This window comes from Scyliorhinus canicula, chromosome 5 (genome assembly GCF_902713615.1).
Source record: "Scyliorhinus canicula chromosome 5, sScyCan1.1, whole genome shotgun sequence".
NCBI classification, from domain to species: Eukaryota; Metazoa; Chordata; class Chondrichthyes; order Carcharhiniformes; family Scyliorhinidae; genus Scyliorhinus; species Scyliorhinus canicula.
The window spans coordinates 189,896,906-189,920,859 of NC_052150.1; the positions used below are offsets into that span (position 1 = coordinate 189,896,906).

Below are 23,954 nucleotides of genomic sequence, written 5' to 3' on the forward strand. Positions count from 1 at the left end.
TGTTCAAAGGGAAATAAATTAAAATACAGATAGAGGAAATCTGCTCATGTTTGTTTGCAACGCCTATTACACAAAGTATTCAGACAAAATCCTCCCCACAGCCACAGCTCCCAGCAGTGTTAGAATGCTCTCTGATTGTCTCACCTTAACTTTAATCATTTTCCACATTCTTGAGAACGTATTAAAATTGCAACGTCTTAAGAGAATCAAGCCTTTGAACAAAGGTGGCTAAAATGGAGTTGAAAATTTGGCATGCTCAAATAGATTGGCAAAACAAGCTTGAAGGGCTGAAGGGCCTGCGCTTTTTCCTACGATTCGTTGAAGGAATGACTGTGCACGTCCTTCTGTCAAGGATTGCTCTAATTACTGCTTCCCCAGCCTCCTCTCCAAAATTGGAAATGCTACGTGCAGGGTAAGTGCTGGATTAAGTGGGGACAAGGCTTGTACACGCTTAACATGAATCCTAATGACTTGGATTTCCCTTCGACGTTCCCAGCACAATTGATTCTTTATGGCTAGTTGCAATATTTCCCTACCCAATTGACTAACTTGCCCGAAGGTCTAAGACGTACTGTTGGATTTTTTTTTTCAGGATTAATTTCCTGTAACTAATGTTATGGTTGACAAGCTTAAGAAAATGTAACTGGCCATGTGTTGAGGAACATTTAAAGCCGTTTTCTAAATACCAGCACAGATCTTCATCTTGCACTGCCTGTGGCTTTGGGTAATAAACATGTTAATGCTCTGTTTCACTTGCTACAGAAACTGATAAAAGGGACTTACCAGTGGGAAAGATTGATGTCGAACCATCCAGACCTGGAAAGGCAGCCCTGGGAGCTATAGAAAGTAAAAATACTTACATGAGCACAAGCAAGGTTCTCTGAAAGTTTCATGCCCTGAATTTCTTCCCTGCAGAATCGCCACTTAAATTTCTCTAATTATATTTCAGTACAAATTATGATATTTAAAAGGTCCCCATTAGCACAGCTTTCTGATTTAGCAGCTAATTTAGTGGCTGTGAAGGATTCACCTCTGCTAGCTTTTTATTCAGTCTAAGTACTGTCTACCTAATCACCAACTCAGCTCTGTCAATCGAATCTCCGACATAAATACTCGCTGATCCACAAAGGTTAGCATCAAAACTCCTCAATATTCATTTGGCCTCACATCTAAACCATTCAAGTCTGACCTACTGTCCTCCTGACTTACATTCTTCAACCTCATGGCTGAGGATTACTGTGATTCAAGCTACATTCATCCCTATCATCTTTCAATCCTGACCCCAGCCAGATCTCTTGAAAAGGTTAATCAACAACTTCAAAGCAGCATTCTCGGTTTTCTGGATCAAGCAGAGTTATTCCTCCCCCCCATTAGTTCAGGCATTAAGTTATGATTTTGCTGATGTTTCAGATAGCAGCGGTCACTCTCGCATAATGATATGAATGAGGAATGTTGGGAGCATGGTCGGCACTGTTACACACAGCAGTCTACATGCCACAGCACTTTAGACCAACCAGGGAAGAAAAAACCCGAAGTGGAACTCTTCTTCCTGCTGTCTATGGATAACACTGAAGACTATTGTCATTGATAAATAAGAGAGTCTGCAAGGTTACATTTGCAAAGGACAAGGAACAATACAGCACAGGAACAGGCCCTTCGGCCCTCCAAGCCTGTACCGGTCATGATACCAACCTTTGCCAAAACCCTCACCACTTCCTTGTGCTGTATTCCTCTATACCCATGCTATCCATGTGTTTGCCGAGATGCCTTTTTAGCGCTGTTAATGCATCTGCTTCCACAACCTCCCTTGGCAACATGTTCCAGGACTCACTATCCTCTGCGTAAAAAAAACGACCTCGCACATCTCCTCTAAACTTTGCCCCACGGACCTTAAACCTTTGTCCATGGTGATTGACCCCTTCACCCTGGGAAAGAGTGCCTGCCCATCCACTCTATCCATGTCCCTCATTATCTTGTAACTCAGCCTGAATAGACTCTGCGACCCACCACTGACCCTGACGCTCTCATACAGTGGGCAGATTATTGGGAATCACTGCCCAATATGTTCTTTGTATTGTACTTAAGGAATAGAAAATTGCAGGCCAGGCACATGTGATTATGCCAATAAGCTGCCCAATGAGTGCAAGGCTCCGATAGCGGTGAATGGCCTGGCACAGTTTTGCCTCTGTATGTAGACCAGGATAACAAACCTTGCAAGAAACTTACCCATGCAATCGTCTGCATTGTGGATGGTGTTCACTATCTCCACATCGTGCACTGCCACTTCTCCCCGGATTCCTTTCCCAACCATTACTTCCAAGCCCACCTTTCAAAATAAAGGTTTTTCATCAACCACCTTAGCAAAGCATATGTCACAGTCACCTTGTCATTAACTGATGATTCTTTCTAAAATCAAAGTTAGATTCAAACCGTGTTGTATGTAATAATGGAAAGCTCCAGTAAAATGTCACTTCATTCCTGAAAATGAGCGAGTCAAAAATATCTGGACAGCACTTTAAGATTCCACTCCCCAAATTTGGCAATCTGTCAGTCTCAGACTGAAAACTGGCACGTAACTCTCCAGTTGCACAGACCAGTTTGCTCTCCAGATCTTGAGACTCTTTAAAGAAAAAAAATGAGTGGGGGGCGTGGTTTACGTCACCACTGGTGGGGCAGGGCCTAATAGAGCCGGTAACTGACTTCACAGATATCAGGGCACCAAATTTAGAGGGCAACTGGATCAGTACTGAATCCCAGGCCCCCCCAACGGAGGTATCGGGGGCTCTCTGCAACCCCCCCCCCGACAATCATCGGCAGCATTCCCCCCCCTCTTCAACAATCATCACCAGCATTTCCTCCCCCACCTCACCACCGCCTACTCAACACCAGCTCTTCCCCCCCACACCACACGTAAATTAACCCCTTGCCACGGGGCTCCCACTAAGACCCATCCCTGGCACTGCTCCCTGACACAGGTTGGCACTGCCAAGTTGGCATGGTGCCAACCTAACAATGCCAACCTGTGCCGGGGGCAGTGCCCATGCATGTCCTTCTCCCCTCCTTGGCCTATACTTAGCTTTGCTCCCCCTGGGGTGATATCCTTGACTGATTCTCATTTGGCCAAACCTGTTGTAAACCCCGCCAATCCATGAATATTTAGTGAGGTGGTGGGGGGGGGGAATTATGTGGCGGGGGCCTGTTAATATTTAAACAAATGAAGTTCCCGCCCTTTCTCATGCCGCTGACGAGGAGTGGGAAAAGTTGGGAAAACGATCTCTCGAGAGAATCCCATTTTCCAATTCTGTCTGGATTTTGTGTTCATGCCGCCAATTCTGTGCACGGCCAGTGAGGGCTCAAAACCGACCCCTTAGTTTTTCAAATCTGACAGGTTGCATTCCGGCAGCCTGACAACTGGAACTTTCTTGTTGGGATCACCTATCTCTCTCATTTCTCCCATGCCTTTTAGTAAGTGGTTAGCCATAGACCACAAAGGGCCATAGACATCTCTCTCTATTAGAGAGAGACAATTGGTTAAATATAACGTGAAGGACATCACTCTACAAGTGTGGGGCAAGGCAGGGCCTCCATGAACTACCAGGGCCTTTTAGCTTCATTATTGTTCAGTCTTATTTTGCGTTTCTGTTTTAAACGCTGTCAGCATAATGCCGATTTTGGAATTTATCCCATGTATCCCATACCCTGTGTAGAAAACAAATGATTCTAATCCTTGTTAATTTTCCACTTGTAAATCACATTTTAAATTAAATAACCTTCTGACATCTATACTTCAGTGTTTAACCTGGATCATGTTCCCTCTTAATCCTGTCTATTCCAGTGAGAGCAAGTTTGATTCTCTGACAGTCTCCTCATAACTTAAGAGTTTTGACCTCTCGATTGATACATATCCTCACCAGGTGGTGCACTGGTTATATGATTAAAACATATTCAAATGTTATATATATTTCAAATTATTGCTTTATGCTTTAATAAACACTTGAAGTTACCTCATAGGCGCCTATAGATTGAGGGAGTAGCACTCGACCTTCTTGCCAATGGTTGCCCTGTGGTCCACTCATGGTCCAAAGGACCTCCGGCTTGAAATTATCCGATAGCTTCCTCCGGATCACATTGAGACTGCTGCCGTGAGTTCCATGGATTTGGTACCAAAAGACCAGACAACGCCCATAATGAGTTGGTAACAATGAAGGGCTCCACAGTTGTGCGACTTGTCCTTCTTCTTGTCCAGTTACGTCAGTATAAATAAAATGGTCTTTTCCTGCCAGGACCATGGAAATATTAATTCCTTCAAACATTTTCCAGTTACAATGCACAATACGGAAGGGAAAAACATTTCCACATTCCGCATTCGTGTACCAGCTATTTTGTCGATAACTGTGTCCCTGTCCAATTAAGATCTTGACTGAAAGTTCTCGCTCTCCCCTGATCTTCAAAACTCCAGAACTCTAGGGGCAGCACAGTAGCACAGGTGGATAGCACTGTGGCTTCACAGCGCCAGGGTCTCAGGTTCGATTCCCTGCTGGGCCACTGTCTGTGCGGAGTCTGCACGTTCTCCCCGTGTCTGCGTGGGTTTCCTCCGGGTGCTCCGGTTTCCTCCCACAGTCCAAAGACGTGCAGGTTTGGTGGATTGGCTATGATAAATTGCCCTGAGTGACCAAAAAGGTTAGGAGGCGTTATTGGGTTACGGGGACAGGGTGGAAGTAAGGGCTTAAATGGGTCAGTGCAGACTCGATGGGCCAAATGGCCTCCTTCTGCACTGTATGTTCGATGTTCTAACACTGGACATCTATTGATCTCAAGTTGTTTACTATTCAAAACCTGACGAGGGTTGCTATCATCTTCACAGGTGAGATCAGATGAACCAGCATAAAGCAGAGATTAAACCTGACATCTTTATCGGTGTTAATCAGCTAGTCACTTAACCAGCTGAACCACAGATGCAGGCCAAAATAACTATCTTTATAGTTCAATGCTGCAATTAAAAAAATCAATAAAATTTACCGCACAACAAGTATTTGCACGTTGCAGTTATCTCAATGTGGATTTTGCAAATGTGAATGTTTTCATGGTATAATCATTGAACATAGATCATAGAATTTACAGTGCAGAAGGAGGCCATTCAACCCATCGAGTCTGCTCCGGCTCTTGGAAAGAGCACCCTACTTAAGCCCACACCTCCACCCTATCCCCATAACCCAGTAACCCCAGCTAACCTTTTTTGGACACTAAGGGCAATTTATCATGGGCAATCCATCTAACCTGCACATCTTTGGACTGTGGGAGGAAACCGGAGCACCCGGAGAAAACCCACGCAGACACGGGGAGAAAGTGCAGACTCCACACAGACAGTGACCCAAACCTGGGACCCTGGAGCTGCGAAGCAACTGTGCTAACCACTGTGCTACTGTGTTGCCCATAATAGTATATTGTATGTCATGTAAAGTTCATTCCTAATTGACGAAGAGAAACACTAAGTTGCCCAAACAAAACTCAAACTCAGTCGAGTGTTCTTGTGAAGCAACAGGAGCAACTTGCATTTATATGGCACCTTTAACATAGCAATAATGGCTTCACAGAAATGTTACCAAATAAAATTTGACACCAAGCCACATATGGAGATGTCGACCAGAGTCCAAATGCTTGGTCAAAGAGATTGCCTTTAAAGAGTATCTTGAAGGGGGCAAATGAGGAAGAGAGATGGAGTGATTTAATGTGTGAATTCCAGTGTTTGGGGCTGAGACAACTGGCGGCCGAGTGCAGCTATTAAAACCCGGAATGCACTGGAGGCCAGAATTGGAGGAGCGCGGATGTTTCACAAGTCATAGGGCTAGAGGAGATGACAGAAACAGGGAGAGGCCAGGACTTAAAGGGATCCGTAAACAAGGATGAGAATTTCTTTTTGCCCAATTAAGAGGCAATTTATGTGGCCAATCCACCTACCCTACACATCTTTGGGTTGTGGGGATGGGTCCCACACAGACATGGGGAGAAAGTGCAAATCCCACACGGACAGTGACCCATGGCCAGGATTGAACCCGGGCCCTTGGCGCGTGAGGCAGCATCATGCCACACAAGGATGAGAATTTTAAAACTGAGGTATTGCTGGACTGGGAGCCAATATAGATCAGCATTATAACAATAATAATCTTTATTGTCACAGGCAGGCATACATTAACACTGCAATGCAGTTACTGTGAAAAGCCCCTAGTCCCCACATTCCGGTGCCTGTTCGGGTACACAAAGGGAGAATTCAGAATGTCCAAATTACCTAACAGCACGTCTTTCGGGACTTGTGGGAGGAAACCGGAGCACCCGGAGCAAACCCACACAGACACGGGGAGAACGTGCAGACTCTGCACAGACAGTGACCCAAGCTGGGAATTGAACCTGGGACCCTGGCGCTATGAAGCAATAGTGCGAACCACTGTGGTACCCTGCCATCCTATTGTGTGTGTACCTACACCACATGGACTGCAGCGGTTCAAGAAGGTGACTCACCTTCTCAAGGGAAGCTAGGGATGGGCAACAAATGCTGACCCAGCCAGTGACACCCACATCCCATGAATTAAATTTTTTTTAAGAAAAGCACAGGGGTAATGGGTGATTGAGACTTGGTGTGAATAAGGACATTGATAGCAGAATTTCGGGTGACTCCAAGTTCATTAAGTGTTGGAAGGTGGAAAGCCAATCAGTACAGGGTTGGGATAATCAAGTCTAGAGGTGACAGAGACATCGATGAGAGTCGTAGCAGTAGATAAGCTGAGACAGCTCTGAATATTATCCCGAGGAGAGTTTTGTGGTAGTGAAATAAAATGGGGTCGAATGGAACATAACAGGCGAATGTCACTTCAGAGGCCTTACCCATTGTGTAATTTCCTGCCAACGCTGTTCCAGCGAATTCTCCTTTCCCCGAATGTGCTTTCCACAGAAAATCGACGGATTTGTCAAGGTGCCATTCGCAGAAACTCTTCAGGGTTGTTCTCCCAAATTTACAGTTGAAACCGGGCGTCTCGTCGAAGGGATAGAAGCCACCTGCAATACAGAAAGTTCATGGAGTTGGAGGAAGTAGTGTAGCCATCTCAGATGGCCACCGGCAAAGGACCATGGGAATTATGGCCTATCCAGGACTCAGACACACTCAGAGCTTGTGTGTGTATTTGCAACCCAGATAGCTAGACACGATCGAAACCCCCGCTTGTTTGCATTCTAATGGCCCATTTCCCCAGAACAAAAGAACTGTGCTCAGGTAACCGATACAGATTACAGACTAATCGTCGCCACTCCTTTTACTCAGGGAGCCCAAGCAGACAAGGTCAATGACCGCTAAGGACACACCCAGCCATCAAGGCACCCACCGCTTTATTGGCCAAAATCGAAGGCAGTGATCGAAGCCTGTCGAATTATTGGGTCCCAGTTAAGGACCGTCCCATAGAGCGTGAAATCCCAGAGGGATAAGAATAGACACAGCCATGTGCTCGGTCCCTCTTGGATCCGGCCTATGCCAACTCAAGTGCAGCATAATGACCAGACAGACAAGTTCAAGACCAATGATTGCTACCAGACGGATGAGCCCAGCAGAAACTGAGCCACTTCTTCCACCCAGCCACGCAAGATCCGGACAAAGGCCTTGTCCATCTGCATAGAGCCGGTTGCCCTGAAGTTAAGTATAGGTTATTGTAGTTGTTAGGTGCAGTTTAACTTGTAGTGTTTTGCGTTGCATGTCAAAGTAATCCTCGTGTGTAAATAAACCATCTTTGAACTTGTACTGACTAACTGGTTGTGTGGTCTTTTGATCAATATCCGGTAAAGCCTTGTGGTGGTATAATTTGATACCTGGTGACTCAAAAGTGCATCATTATTAATTGGCAACATTACTCCAGTGCCGATTGGCAATAGTAGGTATCAGTATATGCAGTCACACTGTGAAGGGGACGCAGGCTATGAGATACCTCATTCACGGTGAATCAGTAGGTATCAGTATATACAGTCACACTGTGAAGGGGACGCAGGCTATGAGATACCTCATTCACGGTGAATCAGTAGGTATCAGTATATACAGTCACACTGTGAAGGGGACGCAGGCTATGAGATACCTCATTCACGGTGAATCAGTAGGTATCAGTATATACAGTCACACTGTGAAGGGGACGCAGGCTATGAGATACCTCATTCACGGTGAATCAGTAGGTATCAGTATATATAGTCACACTGTGAAGGGGACGCAGGCTATGAGATACCTCATTCACGGTGAATCAGTAGGTATCAGTATACACAGTCACACTGTGAAGGGGACGCAGGCTATGAGATACCTCATTCATGGTGAAGGGGACGCAGGCTATGAGATACCTCATTCACGGTGAAGGGGACGCAGGCTATGAGATACCTCATTCACGGTGAATCAGTAGGTATCAGTATATACAGTCACACTGTGAAGGGGACGCAGGCTATGTGATACCTCATTCACGGTGAATCAGTAGGTATCAGTATATGCAGTCACACTGTGAAGGAGACGCAGGCTATGAGATACCTCATTCACGGTGAATCAGTAGGTATCAGTATATACAGTCACACTGTGAAGGGGACGCAGGCTATGAGATACCTCATTCACGGTGAAGGGGACGCAGGCTATGAGATACCTCATTCACGGTGAATCAGTAGGTATCAGTATATATAGTCACACTGTGAAGGGGACGCAGGCTATGAGATACCTCATTCACGGTGAATCAGTAGGTATCAGTATATATAGTCACAGTGTGAAGGGGACGCAGGCTATGAGATACCTCATTCACGGTGAATCAGTAGGTATCAGTATATATAGTCACACTGTGAAGGGGACGCAGGCTATGAGATACCTCATTCACGGTGAATCAGTAGGTATCAGTATATACAGTCACACTGTGAAGGGGACGCAGGCTATGAGATACCTCATTCACGGTGAATCAGTAGGTATCAGTATATACAGTCACACTGTGAAGGGGACGCAGGCTATGAGATACCTCATTCACGGTGAATCAGTAGGTATCAGTATATATAGTCACACTGTGAAGGGGACGCAGGCTATGAGATACCTCATTCACGGTGAATCAGTAGGTATCAGTATATACAGTCACACTGTGAAGGGGACGCAGGCTATGAGATACCTCATTCACGGTGAAGGGGACGCAGGCTATGAGATACCTCATTCACGGTGAATCAGTAGGTATCAGTATATACAGTCACACTGTGAAGGGGACGCAGGCTATGAGATACCTCATTCACGGTGAAGGGGACGCAGGCTATGAGATACCTCATTCACGGTGAAGGGAACGCAGGCTATGAGATACCTACTGATTCACCGTGAATGAGGTATCAGTATATACAGTCACACTGTGAAGGGGACGCAGGCTATGAGATACCTCATTCACGGTGAAGGGGACGCAGGCTATGAGATACCTCATTCACGGTGAATCAGTAGGTATCAGTATATAGAGTCACACTGTGAAGGGGACGCAGGCTATGAGATACCTCATTCACGGTGAAGGGGGCGCAGGCTATGAGATACCTCATTCACGGTGAAGGGAACGCAGGCTATGAGATACCTCATTCACGGTGAATCAGTAGGTATCAGTATATATAGTCACACTGTGAAGGGGACGCAGGCTATGAGATACCTCATTCACGGTGAATCAGTAGGTATCAGTATATACAGTCACACTGTGAAGGGGACGCAGGCTATGAGATACCTCATTCACGGTGAATCAGTAGGTATCAGTATATACAGTCACACTGTGAAGGGGACGCAGGCTATGAGATACCTCATTCACGGTGAATCAGTAGGTATCAGTATATACAGTCACACTGTGAAGGGGACGCAGGCTATGAGATACCTCATTCACGGTGAAGGGGACGCAGGCTATGAGATACCTCATTCACGGTGAAGGGGACGCAGGCTATGAGATACCTCATTCACGGTGAAGGGGACGCAGGCTATGAGATACCTCATTCACGGTGAAGGGAACGCAGGCTATGAGATACCTACTGATTCACCGTGAATGAGGTATCAGTATATACAGTCACACTGTGAAGGGGACGCAGGCTATGAGATACCTCATTCACGGTGAAGGGGACGCAGGCTATGAGATACCTCATTCACGGTGAATCAGTAGGTATCAGTATATAGAGTCACACTGTGAAGGGGACGCAGGCTATGAGATACCTCATTCACGGTGAAGGGGACGCAGGCTATGAGATACCTCATTCACGGTGAAGGGGGCGCAGGCTATGAGATACCTCATTCACGGTGAAGGGAACGCAGGCTATGAGATACCTCATTCACGGTGAATCAGTAGGTATCAGTATATATAGTCACACTGTGAAGGGGACGCAGGCTATGAGATACCTCATTCACGGTGAATCAGTAGGTATCAGTATATACAGTCACGCTGTGAAGGGGACGCAGGCTATGAGATACCTCATTCACGGTGAATCAGTAGGTATCAGTATATACAGTCACACTGTGAAGGGGACGCAGGCTATGAGATACCTCATTCACGGTGAATCAGTAGGTATCAGTATATACAGTCACACTGTGAAGGGGACGCAGGCTATGAGATACCTCATTCACGGTGAAGGGGACGCAGGCTATGAGATACCTCATTCACGGTGAAGGGGACGCAGGCTATGAGATACCTCATTCACGGTGAATCAGTAGGTATCAGTATATACAGTCACACTGTGAAGGGGACGCAGGCTATGAGATACCTCATTCACGGTGAAGGGGACGCAGGCTATGAGATACCTCATTCACGGTGAAGGGGACGCAGGCTATGAGATACCTCATTCACGGTGAAGGGGACGCAGGCTATGAGATACCTCATTCACGGTGAATCAGTAGGTATCAGTATATACAGTCACACTGTGAAGGGGACGCAGGCTATGAGATACCTCATTCACGGTGAAGGGGACGCAGGCTATGAGATACCTCATTCACGGTGAAGGGGACGCAGGCTATGAGATACCTCATTCACGGTGAAGGGGACGCAGGCTATGAGATACCTCATTCACGGTGAAGGGGACGCAGGCTATGAGATACCTCATTCACGGTGAATGTTACATGGTCTCCCGAGGAACCCTGCAGTCATCGATATGATTTTGTAAACACAGCTCAATCAAGAATGAGCAAGATTTCTGCCCACTCACAGAAAGGAGGCTGAGTGTCTTTAATGTCAAGTGTAACCATGGCAACCACAAATAGATCTGCGGCGTAATTTCAACGTTGTAGATTTTGCATTGCAACTATGCTGGTTTTCCCTGAAAGTTTTAACTTGCCTTTTCCTTCTATTGGGGGCACCATAACAGCCCCGTAACCCGTATCAGCCTCCCCGAACAGGTGCCGGAATGTGGCGACTAGGGGCTCTTCACAGTAACTTCATTTGAAGCCTACTTGTGACAATAAGCGATTTTCATTTCATTTTATATTTACATGATGTGGGTGAGGCTTTCTATTATTCTGCTCCAAAACTGCAGTTATTGAGACGGGACAGGCTAATTGTAATAATGGGTACACGGAGGGCTTGTTGTGAAAGGTTATAGCATCGTCACACCCCCAAGGAAGTCCAAATTCAATTCATGGTACAATTATGATGCATCTAAGAAGGACAATTTAAGTGTCACACGCCCAGTGTCAAAGCAAGAAAGTGTGAGGTGATACATTTTTGGTAGGAAGAATAGGAAACGGCTATACAAGCAAAATTATGCAGATTTAAAGCGGGTACAAAAGCAGAGACACCTGGGGGCGCTTGTACACAAATCTTTAAAGGCAGGAGGATTGGTTAGCAAAGCAGTTAATAAAACATTTGGGATACTAGCCTTTATCAATCAAGGAGAGGGAAGCTTAGCTCCTCAAAATGAGTGGCTTGAGATCAGACCAGAGATTGGAATTCAAAAGATCGGAAACAGGACCTGAACCCACTTGCTTCCAATTTTAATGGAGGTGGATCGAGGGGTGGGTGTCCAAACAGCTCGCAGGAGGGGGATTGATCATTCAAGCACGCCTCATTTCAGCAACCGTTCTAATTTCAATTCACGTTGTTGGGTTTCCCAGACCTGGTGAAATCTGGCAGATGAAAAAAGGCAAGGGGGGGGGGGGGGGGGCTGAATTCATGAGGTAAACACTTTTGCTAGTGGACCTGGAGGAGCAGGAATGTTCCCTCCCAACCCCACCCGATTCAGAAAACCCGACCTGACCTGGCTGCCTCCCTTTCCCCTCCATCATTGGACAACCCAACAACCACTGAATTCAACCCCTGACTACCATCGGAGGACTCTTCCATCCCCAACCTTTGGCAAAAATCTCTCCCTGTGATTGGAACCACCCCCCCAAACCACCATTTCTGTGGTTATCGAATATCACCCCTATCCAATAAGAATATTTCCCACAACCTCGTGATTGGACCATTCTTCCATCATCTCTACCACCAATACGCTCACACTCTGAAATCTGCCTGTTCTTAGGCCAACCTTGTGCTGTTGGTATTCCCATCTGACTAATCTCCAGCAGAAAGGATACCTTCTGTCGTGCTGTCTGGCGCTACCACTGTGCTAAATGGGATAGACTTTGAGCAGATCTAGCAACTCAAGACTGGGCATTCATGACGTGCTCTGGGCCATCAGCAGCAGCAGAATTGTGTTCAACCACAATCTGCAACCTCATGGCCTGGCATATCCCCCACTTTACCATTGCCACCAAGCAGGGGATCAACCCTGGTTCAATGACGAGTGCAGGAGGGCATGCCAGAAGCAACACCAGGCATACCAAAAAAATGAGGTGCCAACCTGATGAAGCTACAACACAGGACTACTTGTGTGCCAGACAGCATAAGCAGCAAGTAATAAACAGAGACAAATAGATTTATCAATTAATGCTAAGCTATGCAGTCCTTCCACATCTCGCCGTGAATGGTGGTGGACAATCGAACAACTCACTGGGGGAGGAGAATCCACAAATATCTCCATCCTCAATGATGGAGGAGCCCAGCACTCTTGTGCAAAAGAGAGGGCCGAGGCATTCGCAACAATCTTCAGCTTGAAGTGCCAAGTGGATGATCCACCTCGGTCTCCTCCGGAGGTCCCCAGCTTTACAGATGTCAGTCTTCAGCCACACGATTCACTCCACGCGATATCAAGAAACAACTGAAGGCACTGGATAATGCAAAGGTTATGGGCCCTGACAATATTCCGGCAATAGTACTGAAGACTTATGCTCCAGAACTTGCCGCCCCCCTTATCCAAGCTGTTCCAGTACAGCTACAACACTGGCATCTACCTGGCAATGTGGAAAATTGCCCAGGTGTGTCCTGTTCACCAGAAACAGGACAAATCCAACCCAGCCAATTACCACCCTATCTGTCTACTCTCCGTCAGCAAAGTGACGGAAGGAGTCATCAACAATGCTAACAAGCGGCACTTACTCAGCAATAACCTGCTCGCAGATGTTCAGTTTGGGTTCCGCCAGAGTCACTCATTTCCTGACCTCAGTACAGCCTTGGTTCAAACATGGACAAAAGAACTGAATGCCAGAGATGAGGTGAGAATGACTGCCCTTGACCTCAAGGCAATATTTGACCGAGTATGGCATCATGGAGCCTTAGCTAAACTGGTGTCAATGGGAATGAGGAGAAAAACTCTCCGCTGGTTGGAGTCATGCCTGACACAAAGGAAGATGGTTGTAATGATTGGACGTCAATCATTTCAACTCCAGGACATTACTGCAGAAGTTCCTCAGGGTAGTGTCCGAGGCCCAACCATCTTCAGTGGCTTCTTCAATGACCTCTCTTCCATCATAAGGTCAGAAGTGGGGATGTGTACAGATGACACACAATGTTCAGCACCATTTGCATCTCCTCAGATAATAAAGCCGTCCATTTCCAAATGCAGCAAGACCTGGACAATATCCAGGCTTGGGCTGACAAATGACAAGTTACATTTGCGCCTCACAAGTGCCTGATAATGATAATCTCCTACGAGATGATCTAACCATTGTCCTTTGAAATACAATGACATTACCATAATTGAATCCCCCACAATCAACATCCTGGGGGTTACCATTTATCAGAAACTGAACTGGACTGGCCATATTAATACTGTGGCTACCAAAACAGGTCAAAGGCTAGGAATCCTACGGTGAGTAACGCACCTCCTGACCCCCCAAATCCTGTCCACTATCTACAAGGCACAAGTCAGGAGTGTAATGGGATACTCTCCACTTGCCTGGATGGGTGAAGCTCCAACAACACTCAAGAAGCTTGACACCATCCAGGACAAAGTAGCCCGCTTGATACCCCCCTACCACAAACATTCAACTGTTCCACCACTGATGAACAGTGGCAGCCGTGTGTACCATCTACAAGATGAACTGCAGGTACATGCCAAGATTCCTTAGGCAACACCTTCCAAACCCACGACCACCACCATCTGGAAGGTCGAGTAGCAGATTCCTAGGAACCTCACCACCTGTAGGTTCCCTCAAAGTCACTCACCATCCCGTTTTGGAAATATATTGCTGTTCCTTCACCAGTAGTGGGTCAAAATCCTGGAACTCCCTCCCTAACAGCACTGAGGTTGCCCCTACACCTCAGGGACTGCAGAGGTTCAAGAAGGCAGCCCACCATCACCTTCTGAAGAGCAACTGGGAATGGGCAATAAATGCTGGCCTAGCATCCCGTAAATGAACAAATTTTAAAAAAATGCCAATCAGGCTGGCTCTATGTGGGGGAACCGTACAGATAAAATTTAAAGATTCCCTGTGCAGCAGGACATTTTGCCCCCCCCCCCCCCCCCCCCCCCCCCCCCCCTCTCCCCCCGTCTGCCCCACCCCACTCAGGATTCCTCCCCAGTTTCCAGCCAAAATCTAGGCCATAGAGTCCATAAAACAGGAAATTATGATAAGTCCATCTGAAACTCCACTTTGGATCTCTGTGGAATATTGTGTCCAATTCTGGGTACCAGGCTTTAGGAAGGACATAAAGGCTTTGGAGAGATTCCAGAAGAGTCTCTCCAAAATGGTTCCAGGGATGAGGGAATATAGTTATGTGGATAGAATTCAGAAGCTGGGGCTGTTCTCCATCGAGCAGACACATCCAAAAGGAGATTTGATAGATTTGTCTAAAATCATGAAGAGCAAATATAGTGAAACTGTTTCCAGTGTCTGAAGGGTTAATAAGCAGAAGGGACAGGTTTAAGGGGATTAGCAAAAGAATCAGAGGCGACAATGAGAAAAAGCTTTTTTTAAGCGACATGTTATTAGGATTTAGAATGCACTGCCTGATAGGGTCATGGATATAAATTCAACAGTAACCTTAGATACTATTTGAATCTACTATTCCAGTTCTTTTCCCACACCTAGTAATGCACTAAGGCAGACTTTTGTCTGGTTCCATAGCTAGTAATTCCCAGAACAGGTCGTTAGTCTGTCGCTATAGGCTTCTAGTTTGAGTGTGTGCCACTCCACATCAAGTGTGGCTGACCGGGATTCTCTCCCACTTTTACCTTGAGCCATTGGCTATCGGAAGGATTTACGGATTAAGACACTCAGCCTGTTTGGCCAGGTATGAACGATACCTTCCTTGGCCATCAAGTCTTGGGGTGGGACTCAAATCTGGAGCTTCTGGCTCAGACACTACCCACTGCACCTTAACACCTCCTTGAGAGTACTTTGGTACTATAACTATCCGAATGAGAAAAAAACTGAAGGGCTCTGAAGAGAGTGGGACTAGCGGATTCATCTTTGAAAGAACCAGCATGGATTTGATGGACTGAATGGTCTCTGAGCACTATTCAATTAGTCCGTATTGTACAATCAACAAAATTCTTCGATCATATAAAAAAACGGAAATGAGACCAGCGGATTACTACATTTTTCTTCAACTGTTTATAAGATTGCCTCTTAAAGGTAATGTTTTAATTAGCTTCAAATGTTACTGATGTTAACTCATCCCAGATTCCAATAACCATTTGTGTGAAACAAAATCATCTACAAAACTTCCCCTTTAATGCTTTTAGTGCTAAATCTAATTTATGTACCCCCATTACTGATTTACTGATCAGTGAGAAAAATATCTTTCACTTTTTATGTTCAAACCCTGTCAAAACTTTGATTGGATCTCTGATGACCTTCTTCCTTTAGTGATTACAGCTCCTCACAATCTCTCCGGGCTGTCGATGGTACAGTGAAAGGATCGCTTGACAGTTTCCTGTAGCACAGGCTCATAAATCTGGACCAATTTGCTAAGGGACCACCAGGAAAATAGACCCTATAAATAGGCAGGTGAGAATTCCTGCAGCCTCTCTGGGTAACAATGTTGTGCATGTTGATGAAGAAGAGTATCACTGTTCAGTGCTACTTGCAAAATTCTAAGCACATACTTGAAAATTTAGGAATGAGATGGCTGACAGTAAGAATTCTTCCAGTGAGGATATAAATCAGAAAGTCAAGGTTTGCTCAATTGGCTGGAGCTAGTGAAACTGCAGGCATAATAAAATTTACAGGCCCAGTAATGACGGATTGGTTGTAAGCAAACCAGGAAAATAGAGGGGAGCCATGTCAGGATGGTTCCTGGATACATTTCTGCCACTGGAGATCTTTCCCATGGATTGTCTGGGATCGGATCAGCTGCCTGTTCCCAATCAGATGGCACCAAATTACACTGGTCAATTCTCCAATTAGAGGCAGAATGACTGCAACCACGGGCAGAATGCCCCCAACCACGGGCAGAATGCCCCCAACCACGGGCAGAATGACCGCAACCGCGGGCAGAATGCCCCCAACCGTGGGCAGAATGCCCCCAACCACGGGCAGAATGCCCCCAACCACGGGCAGAATGCCCCCAACCACGGGCAGAATGACCGCAACCACGGGCAGAATGCCCCCAACCATGGGCAGAATGACCGCAACCACGGGCAGAATGACCGCAACCACGGGCAGAATGCCCCCAACCATGGGCAGAATGACCGCAACCACGGGCAGAATGCCCCCAACCACGGGCAGAATGCCCCCAACCACGGGCAGAATGACCGCAACCACGGGCAGAATGCCACCAACCACGGGCAGGATGCCCCCAACCACGGACAGAATGCCCCCAGTCACATGCAGAATGGCCCCAGCCAGGTGCTGAATGTGCCCAGCCAGGTGGAGAGTAGCCCCAGCCCACATACAGATGTCCCTAGCCAGGAGCAGATTGTTCCCAGCCCGTGTGCAGAGCAGCCCTGGCCTGGAGCAGATGCCCCAGCCGGATGCAGATGTTACCATCTCCCTGGGGGAAGTTTGCAGGTGTAAGAAGCTGGAGGCTCCATGTCGCATAAAATGGTTACAGCACAGGAGGAGGCCATTCGGCCTGTCATGTCTGTACGCGCTCTCAGCAACTCAGTTGGTTCCACTCCCCCCTGCCTTGTCCCCAGAGCCTCAAAAATCCAGATAATGATCCAGTTCCCTGACAGTGCATTCAGATCCTAACCACTTGCTGAAAGTTTTACCTCATATTGCCTCTGCTTTATTTTTAGCAAATCACCTCCCATCAGCATCCTCTGGTTCTTGACCCTTCCACCGATGAGAACAGTTTCTCCATTTCTACTCTGTCCAGACCCCTCATGATTTTCAATACCTCAAGCAAATCTCCTCTCAACGTTCCCCTCTGAGGAGAACGATTGGCTGCAGCATCGCCAATCTATCCATGTAACTGCCGCTGTTCGTATGTACACTCGTTTCTATTGTGGAGTCAAACTTCTGCCAAGCAAACGATCCAGCTATCAGGAACTCACAAATAAAATATTTTTTAAGAATTCAATTGTATAATTAACAATAAAGAAATGGGACTGGTGATTCTGTTTGCTTTCACTGGTTACTTCAGCACCCTTTGCCCAATATCAGTATATCCGGTGCAATGACACCAACCATGGGCAGAATGCCCCCAACCATGGGCAGCACGGTAGCATTGTGGATAGCACAATTGCTTCACAGCTCCAGGGTCCCAGGTTCGATTCCGGCTTGGGTCACTGTCTGTGTGGAGTCTGCACATCCTCCCCGTGTGTGCGTGGGTTTTCTCCGGGTGCTCCGGTTTCCTCCCACAGTCCAAAGATGTGCAGGTTAGGTGGATTGGCCATGATAAATTGCCCTTAGTGTCCAAAATTGCCCTTAGTGTTGGGTGGGGTTACTGGGTTATGGGGATAAGGTGGAGGTGTTGACCTTGGGTAGGGTGCTCTTTCCAAGAGCCGGTGTAGACTCGATGGGCCGAATGGCCTCCTTCTGCACTGTAAATTCTATGAAAAGGTCAGGGTGTTTTGAGCACAAATTGTATTCAGTGCAACTCCTGTTTGTGCCTTCTATTCCTCTAATTTTTTTAAATATCTCGCTAAAACCAGGAGCTGTCCACAAAACTAGCCCAGAATGAGCAACATGGGCCGAAGGGCCTGTTCTGTGCTGTACTGTTCTATGTTCTATATGTTCTATGCCACGAGTTAGGTTCATCTCCAAGGCCTTGGTGGAAGTTCCAAAAATTAACCTGGTTCTTGTAGGCACAGGGGCATGAATAGAGATGTTAGGAAAGTCTTTGAATGATTTAAAAATATATTTACCTCAGGAACTGATTAGTGAGCCCAGTCTAACTAAAAAGTAGCATAGCATATTCTTAAAAGGTCATTTTCAGCCATTTGAAATCAGGTTACTCCCAAGGTGGTGGATTGTCAAGAGTGATTTAAAATGCTTTTTTTTTTGTGATGAACCTATTTTCAGCTGCAGTGACTGAGAGCAATTTTTAAAAATTACATTTTAAAATGTTGCCTGATTGCATAATGTCATGGCGTGTTTGGCGATATGCATATAAATTTGAGTGGAAACCTGTGGGGGAGGGGAAGAAACTTCAGAACGGGCACAATTTGCGCCGTCCCATTGACCAGGTCGTGTGTAGGAGAGTCCACAACCTGACTCTGGGCCAGTGGAAGGGTTTCCCCTCCACCTCCAATAGACGTCTAGCTTAGATTTTGTTAATTCTTTCACTGATGTGCAGCCCAGTGAGGGAGCCTCCATTTGATGTTGTGGTTGGGATTTCAGAGGTGGAATTCTCTCTTTTCTGTCTGCAGTGGCTGTTCGCTGGACGACAGGATTCTCTTTTCCTGCCATGTGTCAATGGGAATTCCCTTTGAAGCCACCCCATGCTGCCAGGAAACCCGCTGGCGGTGGTGCGCTACCAGCGGGAAAAGAGGATCCCATCTGCCAGAGAACTGGAGCATTGAGAGCCCACCCGCCGTCATTAATTGGACAGTGAACAAGGAGGCAGACAAGATGGATACCCACCGCCTCTGGGAAGATTGCGGAGCTGGTCTCACTGCTGCTAAGTACAGACTCAGGACACTCATTTGCTTCCGTGTCCAGAAACCCATCAGGAAAATCAAGGTCATCATGACCTTGTAGATTTTCTCCTCCAATGCTCTTTATCCTCTGATTTAAGACCAATGCACTCTGAGTGAAAAAGTATATATATAAAATTAATGCGCCCTGTTTTTTCTCTCTCCGAGTGTCATGAGTCTTTGGAACTCTCTTCCTCAAAAGGCGGTGGAAGCAGAGTCTATGAATACTTTTAAGGCAGAGGTTGATAGATTCATGATAAGAAAGGGGGTGAAAGGTCATCAAAGGAAGGATGGGAATGTGGAGTTGAGGTTGCAATCAGATCAGACCAGATCTCATTGGATGGTAGAGCAGGCTGGACGGGCCGAGTGGCCTACTCCTGCCCCTAGTTTGTAAGCATGTGGGTTTACTGAGACAGTAATGAACAGGAAGATTCCAGAGCCTTGCTTTAAAATAGAGGAAACAGATGGTGTTACACCTGAGCACCAGGCACGTATTAGAGTTCATTATTATTAATTTTACTCTAAGGCAGTGAATTGATTTGGAATCACTGTCTGTGCTTCCATTGCCTTCACAGCAGCAGCTCTGATGGAGTAAAATGTGGGACTTAAGAGACTGACTCAAGCCAAGTATCCTGCAGTGATTGAACTGCTGTACAATAAAAATAATGGATTCGGAAAGGGCACGGGATTAAACAGCAACACATTTCCAAGTCAGGATGTTTGTTTTTGACCGATGAAGACACAATAAGCTGAAGGCTCTGGTAGCCGTAGTATTTATATGGCAAGTCCAGTTCAGTTTCTGCTCAATAATAACCCCCAGGATGTTGATAGTGGGGGATTTAGAGATGGTGGTGCCATTGAATGTCAAAGGGTGATATTTAGATCCTCTCTTGTTGGAGATGATCATTGCCTGGCACTTGTGTGGTGTGCATTACTGGCAAGGCCAGGATATGTTGCCCATTCCTAATTTCCTTGAACAGAGTGGCTGGTTAGGTCGGTTTAAAGAGCGATTCAGGAGCAGCAAAGTGGCGCAGTGGGTTAGCCCTGCAGCCTCATGGCGCCGAGGTCCCAGGTTCTATCCCGGCTCTGTGTCACTCTCCATCTGGAGTTTGCACATTCTCCCTGTGTTTGCGTGGGTTTCGCCCCCACAACCCAAAGATGTGCAGGCTAGGTGGATTGACCATGCTAAATTGCCCCTTAATTGGAAAAAATTAATTGGGTCCTCTAAATTTATAAAAAAATAAATAAAGAGCAATTAAGTATCAACCAAATTTTATGTAGGTCTGGAGTCGCATGCAGGCTGGACCAAATAAGGACGGCAGATTTCCTTCCCTACAGGACATTAGTGATGCAGATGGGTTTTTGCAACGATAGTTTCAACTGTCACCATTACTGAGACTAGCTTTCAATTCCAGATTCATAAACTGAATGTAAATTCAACCAGCTGCCGTTGTGAGATTTGAACCCCTGTCCGCAGTGCATTATCCCCAGAGCATTAGCCTGGGTCTCTTGGTTACTAGGCCAGTAACATTACCACTACACCACTATCTCCCCCTAGTATCGCTTTCAGAGAGCTGGCACAGCCATGAAGGGCTGAATGGTCTCTTTCTGTGCTGCAGATCATACTGAGGTATTTTATCAGTTGAGCCAGTTTAGTAACTTGAGGAAGCAAGTGAAGATTGAACATTCATTTATTCTTAACTATATAAAAAGGACTGCATGAAGCAGCATCTCGCTCCCGGTAAAACCCTTGCTGGTAGGACTAAATCTCTCTAGGCCCTGATTTGGGCCTGCTTTTATATCAATGCAGAATAAGCCCCAGGTGGGTCACCTCCACCCCCTATCTGGGGAGCTCATTCTCCATGAGGCCACGAGGCCAGAGGAAGACCAATAATGGACAGGGACACAATTAGAGCTGGAGCAGTCATAGCCTGGATTTGTTTCTTTGTGGGATCCCACTCATTGCTATCCTACAGAAATAACTGTAAATAATTGCTGCACCTCACTTTGAAGCCCACCCCTTATTGGCTAGCAAGCTCTGGCGAGCAGAGCGAATGATCGTCCCAGTAAATTGTGAAATGGACACAGTAGGACCTCAGTGTAAATCGGTGGCTTTCAAACATTTTTTTCCTGGGACCTACATTTACCAACCAGCCGGGTTGTCCTCGAATCGCCATGCTTAGTCTTGAAATGCGTTGAGGTTTTGAAGATTTAAAACTTTCATTTGCCAGTACTTCCCTGCATATAACACACATGGGCTTTGCATTCTGACTTGCAGAGCCGGAATTAACAAAGCCATAGCTCAAAAAAATCATCTTTATACTGCTTTGTTCCCGATTTCAGTTTCTTCTTAATGGGTTGTTCACCAGACGTCCTGGAGCTCTGCATACAGCTCACATCAGCACTGCGTTGTCCTGCCATGGACCTTCCTGAGAAGCTCTTTCAGCAATTTCAGTTGTGAGATCCTGGTCTGTTTGTGTCTCTGGTTCTCTCTTTTTTATTACAAAATGACCCATCTTCAGTTCTTCACACAGTTTTCTATTGCTTGCTTGCTGGCAACTACAAAGTGGAGGAATCTCTCCTTCATGATTTCGCTCTCAAAGCATCGACGTACAGGACGCGTGATGTCGGTGCACATGCCAGGTGAATGATCTCTCTGCCATCGCTTCTGGTGGGAAGACTCAATCGTTTTCTTTAAAGGTCGGTAATGACTGGCATGCTCAATTTAAAAGCCAATTACTGCCGGCATTCTTAAAAGCCGGTCGCGGACGTTGGATGCTTCTCCCATGGTTGGGAACTCCGTGACTGATTGCTCCGCGACCCCCCCTACAACCCCCCATGATCCACCAGCAGGTCGTGGCCCTGAGTTTGAAAAGCCCTGGTGTAAATGTATCCACGATGCTCCTGCCGGAGTTACACGATGCCTCAGCCGCCTATTAAACCAGCGGCAGGGTAGGGGCTGATCGGGCAAAAAAACAATGGTAAGTCTACTGCCCTGCGGTGTCAATCCCTGTACCCATCTTCCCCCTCCCCCCCCCCCCACTCTCCTAGTTTTTGCTGGGTTGGGAGAATTAATCACAGCCGGCCCCCTGCCCTCCCTCAAATCTCTTCCAGTCAGACTGTCTCCTTTATCTCAAGATAATTAATTTACTTCACTCATTGGAATATTGCTCCTCCAGAAATCTGCTGGTCAAATTACCAGAAACTTATGTGGTATGAGATATATTTAACTTAAAAAGCATTAAATTATTTCCATCAGAAGCTGCCAACTGCAAAACAATTTAGTTTCCATTCACCTTCAAATTAAAAAGTGAAGGAGCTCTGATATCATCTGTATTTTAATAGATTTTTCCCCTTAAACAAGTAATAGATTATTTTTAATGCACCATTAATACAATATAAAGGTCGACCTACAGCAAAATCAATTTGAAAGTTAGATGTTTCTAAGTATTTCATTTTAAATATCAGACATTTCCAGTTAAAATATACATTAGTGACCGTGCTACCATTATCTTTAGAAATCTGTAAGCAGAGTCTCTTTGGGGCATAAGGTGACATGGCAATTGGAAAGTCGTCACCAGGAGGACTAGATCTGTAACAGGAGCCGACAATTCCTCCCGCTTGGGTTGTCGATAGTGCTGCAAAAAAAAGTGTCCCAATGGGTTAGGTAGTCCTTGTTGAGCAAGCTGTGGGAATCGTCATGGAAACTTTGGGATCTGAGCTGAGTAAACCTAAGTGGTGCACAACCCCTAAACCTTGGCTAATGCCGAACTGCTCTTAATCTCGGTGCACACAGGGTAAGAGAGTGTCCCTACAACTTGCCTTTCAGACCGGGCTGCGTGGGGGATCCCCTGGAAATATTGACACATTCCTGATCATGCGCTGGCCTAACTTCCAAAACAACAACCATTAGCTACCCAAAAGATAACAATGGTGTCACGACAAGCGTTGCTTTTATTGGTATACTGTGTGGGTAAGTCAACAAACATAGAAATCTGATGACAGAAAGACAGAAAGCTAATGGCCTCCTGACCCCTGAGATCCCACTGGGGAGCCATCAGGTCCCAGGACTGTAATTTGTAAAGTTGTGCCGTTACTGGTGAGAGTGTGTACCTTATATCAGGTGAACAGGGACCGTGTATGAGTTTCTCACAGGCCTGATTTGGAGATTTCGAAACAAGCTGTTGTGTTTCTATGTGTCAGAAACACATGCAGCATATTTATGTTACAAGCATCCCATACTGATCAACAGAGTAGTAGGTTCAGGAATCCCCCCCACCCCTCCCAATTTCAATTTGTAACCAAAATATGGGGCGGATATGTTCATTTTTGAGACTTTAATGCCAGCCTTCTTAGTAGGACATGCTATTCAGTGGAAGCAGAGGGTTGCTTAAGATGTTACTGCCTTAAATAGAGGACAGAGGGAATATCTCATAAACCTGTCTGCTTACGTGTATCGCAGATGCTAATTTCTAGATTTACATACTTTGGTACAAAGGATATGTCCAACTCTCAATTATAATTGTCATTAACACCTTGAAGAAAATTACCATTAAGAT

At 46.2% G+C, this 23,954-nt stretch overlaps 1 protein-coding gene across 4 annotated transcripts in view; it reads right to left on the reverse strand.

The window, feature by feature from the left end:
* nrp1a (neuropilin 1a) overlaps nt 1–23,954 on the reverse strand; it is a 239,642-nt gene that overhangs the window by 4,019 nt on the left and 211,669 nt on the right. For all 4 annotated transcript variants that reach the window (XM_038798278.1, XM_038798281.1, XM_038798280.1 and 1 more), the window contains 4 exons: nt 6,880–7,050; nt 4,005–4,276; nt 2,227–2,326; nt 784–837 (listed from right to left, as the gene is read on the reverse strand). In XM_038798278.1, coding sequence (XP_038654206.1) covers nt 784–837; nt 2,227–2,326; nt 4,005–4,276; nt 6,880–7,050 — 597 coding nt within the window. The remainder of the gene's footprint in view (nt 1–783; nt 838–2,226; nt 2,327–4,004; nt 4,277–6,879; nt 7,051–23,954) is intronic.